General features: G+C 38.5%; 5 protein-coding genes, 1 long non-coding RNA gene and 1 pseudogene across 9 annotated transcripts; 4 read left to right on the top strand and 3 right to left on the bottom strand.

The window, feature by feature from the left end:
* Positions 1–586: 586 nt before the first annotated feature.
* On the top strand, positions 587–2,168 carry LOC106321228 (tRNA (guanine(10)-N2)-methyltransferase homolog). The gene is made up of 4 exons (XM_013759544.1): positions 587–830; positions 913–987; positions 1,060–1,134; positions 1,223–2,168. The coding sequence occupies exons 1-4, from the start codon at positions 702–704 to the stop codon at positions 1,772–1,774; spliced, it is 831 nt and encodes a 276-aa protein (XP_013614998.1). The 5' UTR covers positions 587–701; the 3' UTR covers positions 1,775–2,168.
* A 263-nt stretch (positions 2,169–2,431) lies between these two features.
* Positions 2,432–4,083, bottom strand: LOC106321218 (dentin matrix acidic phosphoprotein 1-like; the record flags this gene model as incomplete). The annotated part of the gene is given in 2 exon segments (XM_013759534.1): positions 2,432–2,661; positions 2,752–4,083. Coding segments are annotated over 2 exon segments (1,309 nt in total), but the record flags the coding sequence as incomplete, so codon positions are not given.
* A 693-nt stretch (positions 4,084–4,776) lies between these two features.
* Positions 4,777–8,365, bottom strand: LOC106318923. Of its 3 annotated transcripts, none has more exons than XM_013757110.1 (13): positions 8,134–8,365; positions 7,883–8,033; positions 7,547–7,804; positions 7,283–7,457; positions 7,148–7,209; positions 6,905–7,068; positions 6,726–6,823; positions 6,587–6,645; positions 6,360–6,494; positions 6,057–6,274; positions 5,824–5,983; positions 5,664–5,739; positions 4,777–5,193 (listed from the first exon to the last, which is right to left on the bottom strand). In XM_013757110.1, the coding sequence occupies exons 1-13, from the start codon at positions 8,217–8,219 to the stop codon at positions 4,913–4,915; spliced, it is 1,923 nt and encodes a 640-aa protein (XP_013612564.1). In that variant the 5' UTR covers positions 8,220–8,365; the 3' UTR covers positions 4,777–4,912. The 3 variants fall into 3 exon arrangements, with proteins under 3 accessions (XP_013612564.1, XP_013612549.1, XP_013612556.1); XM_013757095.1 differs by having other exon boundaries at positions 4,777–5,196; positions 8,134–8,363; XM_013757102.1 differs by having other exon boundaries at positions 4,777–5,196; positions 5,824–5,980; positions 8,134–8,360.
* A 1,419-nt stretch (positions 8,366–9,784) lies between these two features.
* On the top strand, positions 9,785–10,339 carry LOC106326540. Its single transcript, XR_001267262.1, has 2 exons — positions 9,785–9,925; positions 10,133–10,339. It is a non-coding gene; the product is annotated as an uncharacterized LOC106326540 (long non-coding RNA).
* A 588-nt stretch (positions 10,340–10,927) lies between these two features.
* Positions 10,928–12,160, top strand: LOC106325100. Of its 2 annotated transcripts, XM_013763125.1 has the most exons (4): positions 10,928–10,946; positions 11,032–11,099; positions 11,197–11,532; positions 11,921–12,160. In XM_013763125.1, the coding sequence occupies exons 3-4, from the start codon at positions 11,240–11,242 to the stop codon at positions 11,928–11,930; spliced, it is 303 nt and encodes a 100-aa protein (XP_013618579.1). In that variant the 5' UTR covers positions 10,928–10,946; positions 11,032–11,099; positions 11,197–11,239; the 3' UTR covers positions 11,931–12,160. The 2 variants fall into 2 exon arrangements, with proteins under 2 accessions (XP_013618579.1, XP_013618578.1); XM_013763124.1 differs by lacking the exon at positions 10,928–10,946 and having other exon boundaries at positions 11,002–11,099.
* Positions 12,161–12,670: 510 nt separating this feature from the next.
* LOC106325685 lies at positions 12,671–13,988 on the top strand. Its single transcript, XM_013763746.1, has one exon. It carries the CDS (start codon positions 12,789–12,791, stop codon positions 13,860–13,862), a length of 1,074 nt encoding a protein of 357 aa, XP_013619200.1. The 5' UTR covers positions 12,671–12,788; the 3' UTR covers positions 13,863–13,988.
* Positions 13,989–14,686: 698 nt separating this feature from the next.
* On the bottom strand, positions 14,687–16,626 carry LOC106326434 (annotated as a pseudogene).
* Between the last annotated feature and the right edge of the window lie 379 nt (positions 16,627–17,005).

The following is a 17,005-nucleotide window of genomic DNA, read 5'->3' as shown; positions in this document are numbered from 1 at the left end:
ATCGAAATAATACATGTCATTTTAATGTTTTTAGTCGTATATTTAAGGAAAACTTATATTTTTGTAATTTAAAGTCGTTTTAAAAAATTCAAAATATAACATATAAGAAAAAATCTAACATATAAGAAAAATATAACATATAAGGTGTCCTCATTTTTATATTTTAAAGTCATTTTAAAAACAAATATAACATATAAGGTTTCCTCATTTTTTTAATTTAAAGTCATTTAAAAAAATTCAAAATATAACATATAAGAAAACATTTAATTTTTTTATTATATGGTTAATATGATTTTTTATTATTTAAAAAAAATATAAAATTAAACAAAAATGAAGAAGGATGCAAAATTGTTATCAAATCTTTATTATTCATAATCATTAATTGTCATATATATGTAAATCATATTAGGTAATTCCGTAGCTTTTATTTATGGAAAGAATACACACTTCTTATATTTTAGGTTAATATAATGTTCTCCAGTGAACATTAAACAAATTATGACTTAAAAACCTTATTTTTTTCATCGAACACATTCTTAAAAAAAGTGAACAGTATTGTTTCTACAGCTAAATTATTTGGCAATGGGCTTCAGCCCATTCTCCAGAGAAGAATCTTCTTTGGGAGGGAGGTTGGTTTTGCTGACAGGAAGCTGTTACCTGCTTTTCAGCTCAAGTCTCGCACTTACCTTGGCCCGACTGCTATGGATGCTGAAATGGCTTTCTTGATGGCTAATCAAGCTAAAGCTACATCTGGAAAGCTTGTGTATGACCCTTTCGTTGGTACAGGGAGCATTCTCGTTTCTGCTGCACGTTTTGGTGCAATGACAATGGTTTGTATAACCTCCCTTGCTCTCTTGATACCCTTTTTGCGGCTTCTTGGATCTGAAACTGATAGAAAGGTTATTGTATTAGGGTGCAGATATTGATATCAGAGTAGTGCGTGATGGACGTGGTCCAGACTGTAATGTTTGGAGCAATTTCAAGCAGGTTGGTGATTAAATTTTTCTTTCTTTCATATGGGTATCTTGGGGTGTCTTACATCTGTTATCCCTTATGCAGTATGGACTACCTATGCCAGTTGCTTTACTTAGAATGGATAATAATCTTCCTCCTTGGCGTTCCGGGCTAAACGAGGTGATATAATCTCTCGGTTCTTTCGTTATTACCTATGACATTTTGAGTCTAGATCATAAGTTTGTGTCTTCTGTATTCATTGGTTTAGATATTTGATGCGATTATATGTGATCCACCTTACGGGGTTCGAGCTGGTGGACGCAAATCCGGTGGCAGGAAAATCCTGAGAGGGACGGTGGATCCTTACACAGTCCCTGAAGACAAAAGGACAGATCACATTCCATCCACTGGTGCATATAGTCTAGTGGAGTGTGTTCATGATCTGCTTCACCTCGCTGCAAGAATGCTGGTGATGAAAGGGAGGCTAGTCTTTTTCTTCCCGGTTTTGAGAGATGAGAATGGCAGTGAGGTTAAGTTTCCAGAGCACCCGTGTTTCAAGTTGGTGGCTGTCTCTGAACAGATCTTGAGTTCGCGGTACAGTAGGGTTTTGCTGACCATGGTGAAAGTAGAGCCTTATAGCCAAGAGGTTGAGGAAGCTGCTCGTTTAATGCATTTGGAGTTTAGAGAGAATCATCTTAAGTGGTTAGAGGAAGGTAATATTCATTCCTCTGTGTTTAAACCTTCTGATCATTCACAGATTCGTGCTGATACCAAAAGCTTTAAAGATCCTAAACCTAAGTATAGAGGGAAGTATGTGTAAGCACTGAGTTTTGTACTCTTTATGTTGTATTTGGTTAGTTTTGTGCTGAACGCTGTAGTTCTGAATGTGTTTCCATTTTCCAATACAGATAACTTTTAGGGTTATTGGCAAACAAATGTATGCAAAAAAATACATAACAAAAGAGCTGATAAGCATATGATTAACCTACAAAAATATAACAGTCAGGATTAAATTCTTAGACTATCAAAATCAGGATTAAAGTTTTCAAAATAAAAAAACTTTCTTCGTCACACGTGATTAGGAGATTCTTGATTAATATAAATAAACGCTTCTCTAAGTCTTCTTCAAAATCTGGGACTGTGTACTGTAGTAGCAGTTAAACATCCCACGTTCTTTGTTTACAACTTCTTACCATCCTTCCCTAGACAAAGGCCTGTTGGAAACCCTAGATTAATAAGATACTTGAAGATATATAATAAGCCTAGATGCAAATATCAGGTTTAACTACATTCACCTGTTGCTGAAGAATCCACGCTCTTTGCTTCCTCCTTGGAAGTTTCTTGGCTGATCATCGACCGGTCTAACCCAGGCATCTACTGCACCACGTGATCTAAGTCTCTCTGTGGATTCAAAACTCCTGGACTCATCCACTGATCCAGCCCGGGAATGTGTTCTTTCTGAATATGAAACGCCTCTGCCTTTCAACTGGTCTCTGCCTGAACCTGACTTTGTCGTCCAACTCACGGGTTAGTATTTCCAGATATTTCTCTTTGCCGCGTAGAGTTTCCGGTAAGTCATGGTGATTGTTATTACTCCCGGATTCTTGATCAGATTGTTTAATCTCTGGAGCAATGGATTCCTTGTCGAGTTTTTTCCTTAGCTCTTCAATCTCTTCCTTTAACATCTTCTCTTCTTCTGTTTTAGGCCTGTAAAAGTTGGTTTTCACAACAGAGAATTGGTCAAGCAGATCCACAACCCTCAGTGAAACTAAAAAAAAAATCAAGTTGAACAAGGACCTGTCAACTCTGCGATGTTCAAGTTCCATATCCATCTTGCGCCAATCTTTCCCTTGTTCTTCAAGCAACACTTCTCTAGGCTTTGCATCCCCGAAAGGATTCACCTTTGGCCTTGGTTTCGCCACATTACTCAATCCTGAACTCTCAGACTGAGCACTTGAAGGCCTGCTAGTTTGAGAACTTCCTTTCTTAGCCTCAATCTCCGAATCAAGCTTCTTCCAGTCCAAACCTTTCTCCGCCAAAACATCCTCCCTTGGCCTAGCTGCCCCAAACGGATTAGCTTTACTCGTTTTCGCACCGGCAGGTGGAGTTTCACTCGCTCCTGAGTCAACTTTCCGTGGCTCCAAAACCAAACGACGACGTTCCTCCTGAACACCACCTAAAGCTACTCCTCTTGACCAACGGTCGGGTTCACGGTTTGAATCACTGTAACCGGACCCAAATGTAGATGACCGTACCGGAGCTTGCCTCTTACCTGCCGCCCAATTATCGGTCTCGTCAGCTCTGGAGAAGCCACCACCACCGTTATAACTGCCACCTCCACCGCCTCCGAGACCACTATAACGACCATGTCGTCCCTGATCGAAAGATTGAAGCTTTTTCGCTTTGCCCCAATCATCATCCTCATCAGCTCTCGAAGCTTGCGGAAAATCCGAAACCCTAGACTGATCGCCTCTCCTCTCATCATCAAACCCACCACCATAAGGTCTCCTACCACCACCGGAATCATCTCGATCTCGAGGCCCACGACCTCCGTAAGAAGAGAAACCGCCGCCTAACCGTCCAGGCTGCTGCATTTCATCCTCAGACCGTTGCCTAGGACCAGTGGGCAACTGGAGAATCTCTTGCTGCGTCAACCCAACGGAGCTTCTACCTCCAGGCGCCGCGTAAGCACCGGATGTAAACTCAGACAAAGTCATCATCATCTTCTTCTTCTTCTTAGACTTGGCATTGCTCGCAGCCTCCTTCAAGCTCGGAAAACTCTCCACATCCGCCGCCGCCGCAGCTTGCTCTTCGTCGGCACGCTCAGCTTCGTCCGCCCACGCTCCGATTCCGATTCCGCCCCAGGGTTTCGACATCAGAATCTGAAAAGTTCCTCAGATCTGAAGAAAGGAAGATGCTTTGAGAAAAACAGAGAGATCTGTATTACGATGAAACAAAATCGGAAAATGAGAAAGAAAAGATATGGGTTTTGAGGGAAGGTTAATCCACAGAGGAAAACAGTCGAAAGATTATTCCTTTTGCGTGAAGATGAAATCTTTTTTTTTCTGGGAAAAATCATAAAGAAATCGTGCATGCTTCTCGACGAAGGAGAGAGGGAGGGGAAATTGAGAAACCACGCGTTGTATGTGTGCGTGAGTGAAACGTACCACTCAGTAACGAGAGCTTGAAGGAAGTTAGTAAAGTTGCGGCTCTAGCGTGTGGTCACGTAACTGACGGTTGATTTCAACGAAGTGAACGGTCAGAAATGTAACATCCATTAACTCACTTTAACAAACTTTTCTTTTCTTTCTAATCGCATAATTATTAGGGACATTAAGTAGATAACGAATCAAATGTCTATTAAAACACATGTATTTGGAGAAAAAATATCATATATAACTAATTTTATAAATTATTAAAAATGTTAACAGTTTTGTACATGATGATCTCTTATAAATTTTCTCATTAATCTTACATTAATTAATTGCAGATTCGAAATCCAGATATATTGATGTAGAATTATAAACCCCAGATTAAACTAGGGGAATTTTTTCAGATAGTCATTTTTAAGTTTTTGTCACAAAAATAGATCCCAACCAAAAAATGACCAAAATAGTTTTTTTTTTGTGAAAATTTTAATTTTAATTTTAATTTTTTATTTTTTAAAATCTAATCTATCCTCAAAACTTCATCCGGATAAAAATTCATTTGAAGCTATTTTTGTGACAAAAATTAAAAGAGTTGTCCTAGGAAATTATTAAACTATTGGAACAATAATTAACATGTTGGTATATATAATATAGTATGGTTTGCTAATTATCATCGTAACCAGTGTTATTAAAGCATAGATTATACATAAACTCTGTTTTCATTAGGCTAAGATAAAACATTACACTATATGATGAAAAACGACAGTCGTGAGTAGAAGGCAAAAGAACAGCTTGTTGATCTGATATACTCATGCATGGCTACAATGGAGAACAAACAGAGCAGGACCATGAGATTCAACTTGAATCGTTACTGAATCTTTCGTTGGTCCGAAATCTTTACCGCTCCATATTTCGTGGCTCTTACAAGAAGCTCCTTCAAGATGCGTCTTGTTCTGAAGAGCCTTGGCAATGTCTGATATCTTAGCTGATACCGTCGTCTTCACCTGATTTAGGTTGAAAAAGGCGACATACACTTCTCCTCTTCTTCCCGAAGCAATCCAAGAACGAACACCATTGGAGCTAGCTTCTGCTGCTGCAGAAGATTGATGATAAATTGATAATGTCAACTAGGGATGGGCATATAAACCGAGAAAGAAACAGCACCGGAACCGGACTAGATAAACGAACCCGAAACCCAAGTTCACAAATAATCTAGGAATCGAACCGAGAATCAAAAACCGAAAGAATAGCCGAATATCTAGAATACAATTTATATAGCTAAAAATAGTAATTATATTTAGTTTAAAGATTAACAAATAATTTCAAAGTTGTACTTATAAAAACCAAAATACATGGAAAAAGCCGAAATACCGAATAACTTTTATCCGAAATATAGTTAATATTATTCAAATTACCCAAAAGGACCAAATTACCCGAACAGTTTTTATGCAAAATATTTGTATTTATCATAATTACTCAATATTTAATATGAAAAGCTGAAAAAAATCTTATTTTTATTAAATGTCCGAAAAACCGGAATTGGAAGCTGAAAATACCAACCTTTCACTGGATTTAACACAGCACAAAGACCAGAGTAGCTGTTTTCTAGTGTTCCATTACTGTGGAGCTCCCACATCTGAAGATTATTATAGCGTTTTGTTATATGAAAATGAACATACCATTTCAAGGTTCGAGAGAGATAGAGAATCGTTAGCAGTACCTGGTTTGCGTCTAGTTTGCAAGGTGATAACGCACCGCGACTATAGTCTTTGGAAGTGAGCTTTTTCCTCGAGGAAGCTCCTAAACAAGACTCTGCTTTATCATTTGTTTGTAAATGGAGCTTACCTTGATAGAGCTGATTGTGTTGTATCTCCTCACTGCTGCACCAAACATGAAGCATAAGTGGTGTTTATGAAATGTAAAAGCGAGTGGAAGAAAGAAAAGAGTCATTACGAAGATAGAAGAGCTTTTCTGTTGTATAAGCAAAAGGGCTTCTCTGGTTTCTCGGTTGAGTATTGGTTCCAACAGATTTTTCCATTGTTCTTGTCTACAACGGACCAAGTGCTGGCTTTTGGTTCTTTGCAGCTAGTCAGACCAAATGCATGTTTGGTTTTAACGTTGTTGCCTATTGAATGATGAGGATTGTTCCGTGCCGCGGTGATGTAAGGAAACTGTAAAACAGCAAGCAGGCAGATGTTTGATAGTTTCAAAAAATGGACAAGTGAGTTTGAAGACTGGAGTTATGATTCTTCAGACCTCCATGTTGTTAGAGCTATAAGAATTGATTTCCAGAAGTGTAGGATTAGTGATGAGATTATAAGTCGCGTCATCAAGCTTTCTCACATCACCTCCAAACATGAGAGGGGACTTTGCTATAGACCACAATGTCATCTGAATAATAAGCCAAAAGAGTGTAAGACACATCCTGTGTAGTTTAGAGGATTACTAATCAACTAACGAACTGAGAAGGAAGAACTACACACCTGTGTCTTCTGTTCTTCCATAGTAAGATTACACAGTCGATGAGGTCCAAGGTTCGAACCTTAAACCAAACATTAAGACAGTACATCATTAATTGGAACCATCTTCAGAGTTGAGGTCACATGATTTTGTAAGCCAAACCTTGATCAGTAAGCCATCCAAGAGGTAGCATATCTAAATCTGGCCATGATTTTCCTTGTAGCCCTCGCGCACCGATCATATTAGACGCAGATAGATCCCTGTAAGAATAGCAAACTATAAAACATCAAAGAAAGGCAAAAAGGCTGATCAGCTAAGTAATGCACACGACGTAGCTTGACCTCGAGATATCGAAATGTGCCACCACGTCTATCCATGTGTCCCAGTCATCACCTGTTACTCTGTACATGTTAACCAACTGACTAACTTCTTTAGCCATTGTAGGGGTCACACTCGTCCCTGGAGATATGGAGTACAAAACAGGCCGATCAAGCTCCTTCAGAACCTGCCAAAAGAAAAACCAAACTTCACTTCTTATGTACTTTCAACTCTAACCATAAGATTTTTAGACAGGTTTATGTTACCTCTGACACAATACTGATCTCATCTAGATTGAAGTCATCCCCAAATACACAGTCATGTTTTACTAAAACACCAAGAAAACGAGATATTCAGATTCAGACAAGTAACTTATGTAAAGATGGTGTTGATTCTCTTACTGAAATCGATTCCCCATTCAGCATATTGCCGATAAAGTGACCTCAAGAAGGCTTTTCCAGCACCTAGCTTGGTATTCACACTCATGAACCCATGCGGCATCCACACACAAGCCTTCTCCTTCATCCCAATATCCTTCGCCCTCCACTGTCTACCTGATTCCTCATAAGCACCTCCCTGAGGCATTAAAAAAAAGAGTAAACAAAAACAAACCACCACAACAAACTTGATTAAACCGTTAAAGATTATCACAGATCTAAAACTACCTTGACACTATCCATAACGAGAGTGTTTGCGTTATAAGCCTGCGTGCTAATCCCACCCATAACATGAATCCCAAACTTCAAACCCATCTTATGAACTTTCTCAGCTACTTGGGTGAAGCCTTTGCCGCCTTTAGAAGAAGGCCACCGAGCAGGATCAGGATGCATCCTTCCCCATTCGTCAATCACGTCGAAGCCAAGAGAGTCCACGTAAGCTCCTTGGACTTTCTTTCTGTACCAAAGGTAATCCACCACAACATACTGTACCCAAATCCACATATGAAAATTAACAAAAGAACTAAACTTTCATATTCTAATTAAGACAAGAAGCTCAATTACTTGATATCCATGAGGAAGGAGACGCTTTGAGATGGTTTCAGCGCTCTGCAAGAACTCAGTTTCGGAGATTGTCCAGCAGAAGGAGTCGTACGAGTTCCATCCTCTTGGTGGAAAGCTCGCATCTTCGTTTGATCTTGCGTTAATCGATATACTGAAACTCGAGATTAAAATCAGAATCTGAACCGACCCAACAAAGAAAGATTGAAACTTTCGAGATGGGTGAGGGTTAAAAAAGGAAAGGTTTGAGTTACCTATAAATGGAAAGATTGAGGAGGAGGAAGAAGAAGAGTAGGGACCGGAGGGTGGTTCCGGTTCTTTCTAGGGCGTGTCGGATCATAGCGAATCTTTGTTGATGAGAGAACCTGAGAGACGATAGAACACGCTACCGTTGTTGATGGCAAGTACTTGTACTAGTAGCTTCACAAGAATTAATGATCAGATTAGTAACCGTTGAAGTATTTTAAGGCACAAAACCTATTTTCATAAAACAAGTTTCCACTTTTGTCACACTTTTGTCAGATATATCTCAAAAAATCTTTACATGTGTTTATGAAAGTTGATAAGGTTGATAATGACACTAACGCCTGATTCATTTACTCAACTGCTCCACTCAAACATATCACATATGAGCTAGAGGTGCACCTGAGACAGATGACAAATAGGGAACATGTGTCTACGTTTAAGCAAGTTGTACGAGTGTAAGAAAGTCATTTTTAAACATTGATTGAACCTCAAAACCAACATTGATCTATATTTTCTTCACTAGGAACTTTACATAATACCAAAATTATTACAAAGAGATAAAAGCTTCGAAGGGTTAAATAAATAAAAGGAAAAGGAAGAGAATAAACTACTAAATCTCTATAGGCTCAGCGTTACACATAACATACATGGAGTGAGAGGCTATTCCTAAAGATAGGAGTTATAGGGAAAGTTTCTTCAGACAAACCGGTCCGTGTTTGATGGGTTACAACTACATCTTCCACAAATGTTGCCCGTCCCATGTAAGCCTTTTATTCGGTTTGATTGATCTCTGGCGATGACCCATGTATCTCCTTGGTCCAGTGATCAGTTTTGCAAAGTTTCCACCGCGTGACTCATCACAAACACATCTGACTTTCAAACACACCAAGAAAACTAGAGCAGCGAGGCTTGTTACGTGCGATTTCTCATTCTTGAAACAAGCGAATCAGGCATCTGCTCTGTCTCCGGAAGAAATTTGATAGCATGATAATTTACACGGCATCATAATCTGTTTATGTACATTGTCTTACCTGATAATTTTCAAGGCTATATATTATTCATCAGTGAATAAGAAAATTATATATTATTATTCATCAGTGAATAAGAAAATTTCCAAAAGTCTGAGCCCTAAACTTAGAGGATATACCCAAGTCAATCTAACAAAGGCTTTGATGCCACTATATTCTTTTCCTTTATCATTGGCAAAACATTTGTCTACATAGAATTGGGCTGCTGCATACTTGGGAATACTTTTGACTCTTCTTCTGCAAAAAAAAAAAAACAGCTCGGTCAAAAGCTTATCAGATGTATACACAAGGATCACCACATAAGCCCACGTGCTCAGTGAACCAGTCAGGTATATCTCTAACAATTTGTACATCATCCGTCAAGTAACCAATGAAATGATCTACATAAAAAAATGTCTTCAAATTTCCTGCGAAAGAAAGTTTACATTTACCCGGACCGAAGTAGCGGGTTCGGATCGGTAACGGATCCATGCTAAATACCGAATGGGTCTTAACCTCTTGGCTTTCGGATAACCGATCGGTTCGGTTGTAAACCGAGTCCGAACGAAGCACCCGAGCGAAACCGATCTTATATATAATTTATGTTATATGCTGTTACATTTATATAATTTCCATGTATTTTCCTCTCTTACCTGTTCTCGTTTTCCTTGAGGCGACCAAAAGAACAAAGCGTTTTGATTCAATCTTATAATAATATAATGGAACCATAAATCTCTTTGTCTCTCTGTCTCATGCTTTATCCGAGAATTAGAAGAATCAAAATCAATCACAGGTTCGTTAGTTTTCTTTCTTCTTCGGTTTTTATGGAAATTTTTAATCGATTCCAAATCAATAGAAACATCTTCTATTTGCATGTCTTTTGATTCGCTTCTTTCATTAATTCATCTTTTATATGCATGTTTTCTGTTTTATTTTTCATTGTTTTCTGTAATTTCTTGTTCTCATTTATTCACTTACATATGTGCTTTTATGTTTACAGGTGGATTTGACATCATCTTTTGATTGAGAAACCATAACAAAGAAGATGAATCTGAAGTTGTTAACGATCGTTTGTATTTTCATAGTGGGGAGATGCAAAATCCCACAATAAGACTGAGCATTTTGATTTGCTTATGGTTTAATTCGTGTTGTCTAATACTCTAGTACTATTATGTGGCTTTCGATTTCAATATCTTTCTAAGTTTTAGACTCAAGTTTGTTCTGTTTTGGTGTGTTAATGAATTGGTAGTTCGGGTTTCTTCGGTATTTTGGTTACAAAACCCAAATGGTTACAAAAACCCAAATGGTTACAAAACCCAAAACCGTACCGGGTCCATTTCAGTTTCGGGGTTAAGCGGATCTTCTGAGCTTTATCCGGACCGATCCGAACCCGGTTGGTTCCGAACCGATACCGTACCGGAAATTTAAAAAAACCGAATGGGACTTCTAGGCTTAGATCCGAAAATCCGAAAACCCGTTTAAACCGAACTGAATCCGATGGGGTGAGCGAACGCCCAGGCCTAACTCAATCTTCCAAATTGGGAAAAAAAATATAAAACGACAGCTATTTGCATAATGATCCATGATAGGAAGATATACATACAGCAATCCGCTGAAGCTGATTCAGCATAAATGAAAACATTTTCCATTTGTTTCATTCTCATTTGAAAACAAAGTTGATGGGATTTCCTAGTAAGGTGACATCAAACAAACCATTCTAAAGATACTTGGAAGTAACTTTCAAGAGCAAGTGTCAATGTAAATGGCCATTCATCTTAACAGTCAAGATACTTAAGCTCCATCAGAGGTTTAAGGTATTCTATATTTAGAAATATATCCTCCTATTTTTATTATAACTACTAAATAACCCCTAAGTTATCTCGTTTTCTCCATCGCTAGCTTTAGCTCTTTTTAACCCTAGTCATTCTCCAATCTCTCCGGCGAGATTCCGACCAACGAAGTGACAGGTAGGCCGAAACCCAGATCCGTTTTTTTTTTCTCTCTCTCTCTCTCTCTCTCTCTCTCTCCTTTGCTCATTACTCTCGAAACTCTGTTTCGTCGCAGAAATCGAGTGAAAAGAGAAAACATTTTTACTTCTCGAGAAAAGATGAACACGATAGCGAAGCGAGTCACGGGACTACTGACTCGGCCGAGTCACAGCCAGCTGCAGCAGGAGAGAGGGATAAGGGTGAAGGTGTTCTCAGGGGATCTGGACAAGGCGCTGACGATACTGCAGAGGAAGATGCAGTCGAGCGGGATGGAGAGGCTGATCAAAGCGCAGCAGACTCATCACATCAAGAACTCGGAGAAGAAGGTTCTCGCTAGGAAGAATCTTGAGCGGAAGATCAAATCCATTGACTTTGCTCGCAAGCTACAGTCCATCCTCATCAAGAAAGTCAGGTATGGCAGTTTAAAGGTTGATGCTTTGGTTTTGTGAGATGAGATGACATAAAAAGGTTGAGACTTTAGTAAAGATGGTACAAGAACGTAGAGTGTTAGGTTCTGTTCTTGGACCATTGTTGCAGAGTAAGCTTAATGGTTGGTCTGTTTGGTTGGTGATATATCTAGGCTAGAATCATGTACTCACATTTAATCTTCTTATGAAATTTTTTGGTTTTTGTTTGGTTTGAATGATTTGGGTATGAGAAAAGCTTGAGACTTTAGTAAAGGTGCTGCAAGAACATACACTCAAAGATCTGTTCTCGGATCATTGTTGTAGAGTAAGCTTTGTGTTTATAATAGGAGTCTACATGTTGTAATGGTTTCTCTCATGTTCTTCTCTTTGCAGGGGTTTGTGAGAGCTGAGCTTCTGCTATAACCATTCATCATCTTCTTTCAGTTACATTTTGGAGGAGCGAATGTTGATCAGTGCTAGTATCTGTGATATAACACACTTGCGATCCATTTTTTTTTTTTTTTGTTGTTTTGAACTTTTCTGATGAATGGAATCAATGTGGAGTTTGGTATAATCTTGGATTACCATTAGTTGTTTAATCTATGAATAAAGGCTTGTCTTTCTTTAGTTTTCTATAACCAACATCAGATCCAAGAAGTGTACATGTACTCAAAGTTGATCATGAGATCCTTAGATAGTTCATGACAGGAGACAGAACCCTGCTTATCTGCGCCTCTGAATGACTATTAGCCTTTCTCTCCTTGTATTGTTTTTTTCTGTACCAGCCATTATTCATGCCAAAGAAGGTAGTGAACAATCATCCCCAAAGCCATGATAGTTCAGTAAGGTACCCAACGGCTCCTCTCTGAAACATTTTACAAATTCAGAATTGAAAATTTTGAAGTTCTAGAAGAAAAAAGAAAAGAAAATTGGGCTAATTATAATGACAGGGAAATTATAAAATGAGAGCAAAAAAAAAGAGAGAGAGAATGTTTAATAATCATTCTCTGTGTTTTGTTTAGTGCAAAGGACAAAGAATCTAAAAAAAAGATTACTTGCTTGGGTGTATTAGTTTCATTCTTTATGTTAGAGAGATTATTTCCCACAACAAGAATCCTTACTTGAACTTCTCATCAAGTTATCATCTCTCTCTCACCAATTTAGAAACAGAGAAACAGTTGAAATCTCCCTCTCTCCCTCTCCCACACATTTCTTACATTCAGTTTCCTTTTGATGTTCTCTTCTTACATCCTTCCTCTAAATGTCTCACCATCATCACCATGAAACCAACCCTCATTTCGCGCGTCTTCCATCGCAGAATCAACCTCTCAAAGGTGGTGGTGCCTCTACCTCACAATCTCACCCAAATGCTCCACCACCTGGAATCCTAATCAAGCCTCGTGATCGCCACCGTAAAGGTCCTATCCCTCCTTCCGAAACACCTTTACCACTTAGCCCTGAAGAGAGACTACCCCCGCGGAAAACTTCAAAAATACCATTACTATCAACCCCTAAAGAGAAACCACCACAAAAAAAAACTCCAAAATCTTCAAAAAGACCGTTACTATTAATCCCTGAAGGCCATCATCAACAACAACAACAACAAAGATCTCCACCTCCACCACCTCCACCACAACAACCACGCATTGCCCCCGGAGGCTACACAACAACACTACCTCCAATAGCCAAACCAACTCCATGGAGAAACACAACACCATCACCTCATCACCGCAGAGGCCAACAGCTACCACCACCTTCAAGAGACCAGACAAACGCAATGACTTGGTCAGCGGCCTTCTGCTGTGTAATCTTCTGGATCATTCTCATCCTCGGCGGTCTTATCGTCCTCATCGTCTACCTAGTGTACCGTCCACGCTCTCCTCACATCGATATCTCGTCCGCTAACCTAAACGCTGCTTACCTCGACATGGGGTTTCTCCTCAACGGTGACCTAACCTTTTTAGCAAACTTCCCAAACCCAAACAAGAAAAGCAGCGTTGAGTTCAACTACATAACCTTCGACCTTTACTATTACAACACTCTTATAGCGACATCATACGTTGCGCCTTTCCAGATTCCTAAGAAGATGTCGATGTTTGCTAGTGTTCATCTCGTGAGCAGTCAAGTGAGGCTCCAGCAAGAGCAGAGCAGAGAGCTGCAGCGTCAGATTGAAACCGGTCCGGTTTTGTTGAACCTGAGAGGGACGTTTCATGCACGTTCGAACTTAGGGGCGTTGTTTAGGTACTCGTATCGGTTGCATACTCATTGCAGCTTTTCTTTGAATAGTCCTCCTTCAGGAACTATGCGAGCTAGAAGATGCAGTACCAAACGCTAGCGTATTGCGTTTGGTCCATTTTTTTCTCGATACCTTTAGAAATAATTAATTTTCTGTGCGTACTAATTGATGCTACAAAGTTTATTAATCTTAATTATTTGGTCCCATATGCGTTACTAGTTCTCGAAAAATAGAACTAAACAAACATCTCCATTAGTATAATATTTTAAAATATAGTTTATATAGTATTTTAGTACAATTTAGTTATTTGTGTATTTCTAAATATAAAAATTTAAACCAATTTGAAGATACCAAAAAAAAAACCCCCAGTTTTTCATGAATATTTCACAAGTTTTAAGATGAGTCTCTTCTTGATTTTTAAGTTTGAAATACTTACCTCATATTAAACTGTTTTGATGTACTAAAATTAAGAGGTTGTTTTATGAATTTTAACTTTATAGATGTTGTTACACGAGAGGAAAAGAATAATACCAAACGTTTTGCTTGTAATGTTTTTTATGTTAAAATTTTTTTACTTGTGTTGTTACTAATTACTTGCATACTGAAACTCAAAAAGTTATATATATGAGATTCTTTTGTCCATTAAAGCACCAAAGATATATAAACTATCCCTTGAGACATCATTGACATTCAATACGAGACGTGTTATCTAAGAAAGGAGCCATATAATATCCAATGAAGCCATGAACAATGTTTTGGAACGTAATGCAACAATTCTGGTTGAATTAATACGATAAGAAAAAAAAGCAAAATAACACAAGAAAAGACTTTATTTCGGTAGAATAGGTGCTACATTTTATTTTATAATTTCATGAAGAACGCACATACATATAGCTTTTTAAACTCTGAAGCGATCAGTGTTCTCAATACTTAACAGGAACAAGTAGAAGGTCATTTTTCATGCCCACAGTGAGTCCAGGAGATTCTTCCATGTCCATATCTTCGACCTTCATGCCTTCTGGTAATTTCCAGTCAAACTGAAACAACATATTAGCAAGACCAAACTCCACCATTGTTGTCCCCATGTACATTCCAGGACATATTCTCCTACCACTTCCAAAGGGTAACAGCTCAAAGTTCTGTCCCTTTGCATCAATGTTATTATCCATAAACCTCTCGGGGAGAAACATCTCTGGATCTTTCCATGTCTCGGGATCACGTCCGATAGCCCATGCGTTCACATAGAGCAGTGTCTTGGGTTGAATCATGTAGCCATTGATCTCAAATTCAGACATTACTTCTCTTGGAACCAGAAGAGGTGCTGGAGTATGTAGCCTCCATGTTTCCTTGATCACCATTTTCAGGTAATGGAGCTGCTCTATGTCATCCAAGGTGATCACTGACTTGTTCCCCATTTGGTTTCTGATTTCAGATTGCACTTTCTTCATTGCTCGAGGGTTTCTCATAAGTTCTGCCATTGCCCATGTCATTGTTATTGCAGAAGTACTTATGGCTCCAAGAAGAACGTTCTGTGATAAGATCCAAAGTAATAAATGTTAAAGAGTCTGAAGCATTGTTAGCCAGATTTAGGGAGCCTTAAACAAATTTTAAAGGATTTTTTTCTAAATTTTTTTTTAACAATTTAAGGGAATATGTATTAACTCGGAAAATTTTAGGAGCCAAAACGAATATTTTACTTGGATATATTCAGGACCGGCTGTGATTGTGAAAGTATTGCAAATTTTGAATAGTTACCATCAAGATTGCTTTGATATGGTTTCTCGTGAGCTTGTCATTTCAAAGAACAGTTTCTCCTTTCTCCAACCTCAAGAGCAAGTCCACGAAATCTTCAACACCATCTTTGTTTTCATGTTTATGCAAATCAAACATTTGTTCATAGAACGCATCAAGATCTCTCACGCTCTTCTCTCTCCGGCCTTGTAGTCCCGTGAGCCGGTCGATGATCCAGCCGCCATTGGGGAAAAAATCTGAGGCAGAGAAGCTCCCCAAGAACAGAAAAGCCTCACGTATCAACTTGTCGAAGCTGTCATTGTTGAGCACAGTTCCTTGGAAACTCAACCCAAAAGCTGCCTTGCATATCACGCTTACATTTAAAGCAAGAAACTTTTCGCTCAAGTTAACCGGACTTCCTTGAGAAGCTGATTCTTTTACTGTGTCTATCAGTTTCTTGACTTCCTCGTCCTTGATAGGTTGAATCAAGTGAACTCGTTTAGCACTGAAAAGTTCTTGCACACACATCCTCCTTAGTTCTTTCCAGTAATCATCGTAGGGAGAGAAAACAATGTCCAGGTAATTGTAAGAGAGCTCTCTTGGCCCTGAAAAATGATCAACACTTCATTTTTATTGAATTCTAATGTAGAGACAAAACTTTAATATATGTTGAGTAAAATATTTTGACATAGCCACAGTTAAAATTCGTGACTAAACCGTGATTATGAGGCCGCATTTAAAAATCATGGATAAACCAGTGGTTACGATGGCGATGGTTTAAAAATAACCGACGCTGTTATAGCTTTAGTATAGGTTGAATGAGTGTTATGGTACCTGCTAAGCTTGGACGGCTACAACAATGGAGGTCATGGATTTTCAGAGCTTGTTTAGCTGTTTCAGAGGAAGAAACTACGACCGTTGGGACTCAACCAAGCTTCAAAGACATCACGGGACCGTACTTTTTGGAGAGTTTCCATAGGGATTGATGCGGTAACTCTCCGAGCTAGTGTAAGTTTCCGATGATAGGTAAACCAGGAGGAGATGGTGGTCCTCGTTGCTGCTTCTTGCGTTTGAAGGCGGCGAGAAGAACACTAGTGACAAAGAGAAGTGATAGAAACCAAATAGTAGCCATGTTTTTGTGTACAGCCTACGTCTCAAGTTTTCACGAGTAATAATATGATGATGAAGGACGCTTGTGCTTTCTATATATATATATATACCCACTTTCGTTCAAAATAGACTATTTTCAACTTTTCGTCATAAAAATAGTCCACAAAGAGGAAAATGACAAAAATGTTTCATTTAATAGGTAAAATGATCCTAATACCCTAAATATATAAAAAAAATAAAAAAAATAAAAAAATAAAAAAATAATTTATTTTAATAGTTTTAGATTAGGGTTTTTTGCAGAATTGACCTATAACTTAAAGTCAAACACAAAACTAACCTCCTTTTTTTTGAAAATTGGTTTTGCCCTATTCACCCCACAAGTTCATATAATTTACGAAAAT

This window comes from Brassica oleracea, chromosome C2, assembly GCF_000695525.1.
Source record: "Brassica oleracea var. oleracea cultivar TO1000 chromosome C2, BOL, whole genome shotgun sequence".
NCBI classification, from domain to species: domain Eukaryota; kingdom Viridiplantae; phylum Streptophyta; class Magnoliopsida; order Brassicales; family Brassicaceae; genus Brassica; species Brassica oleracea.
Note: the sequence above shows the minus strand (reverse complement) of the source record. Positions and strands in the feature narration are given on the sequence as shown.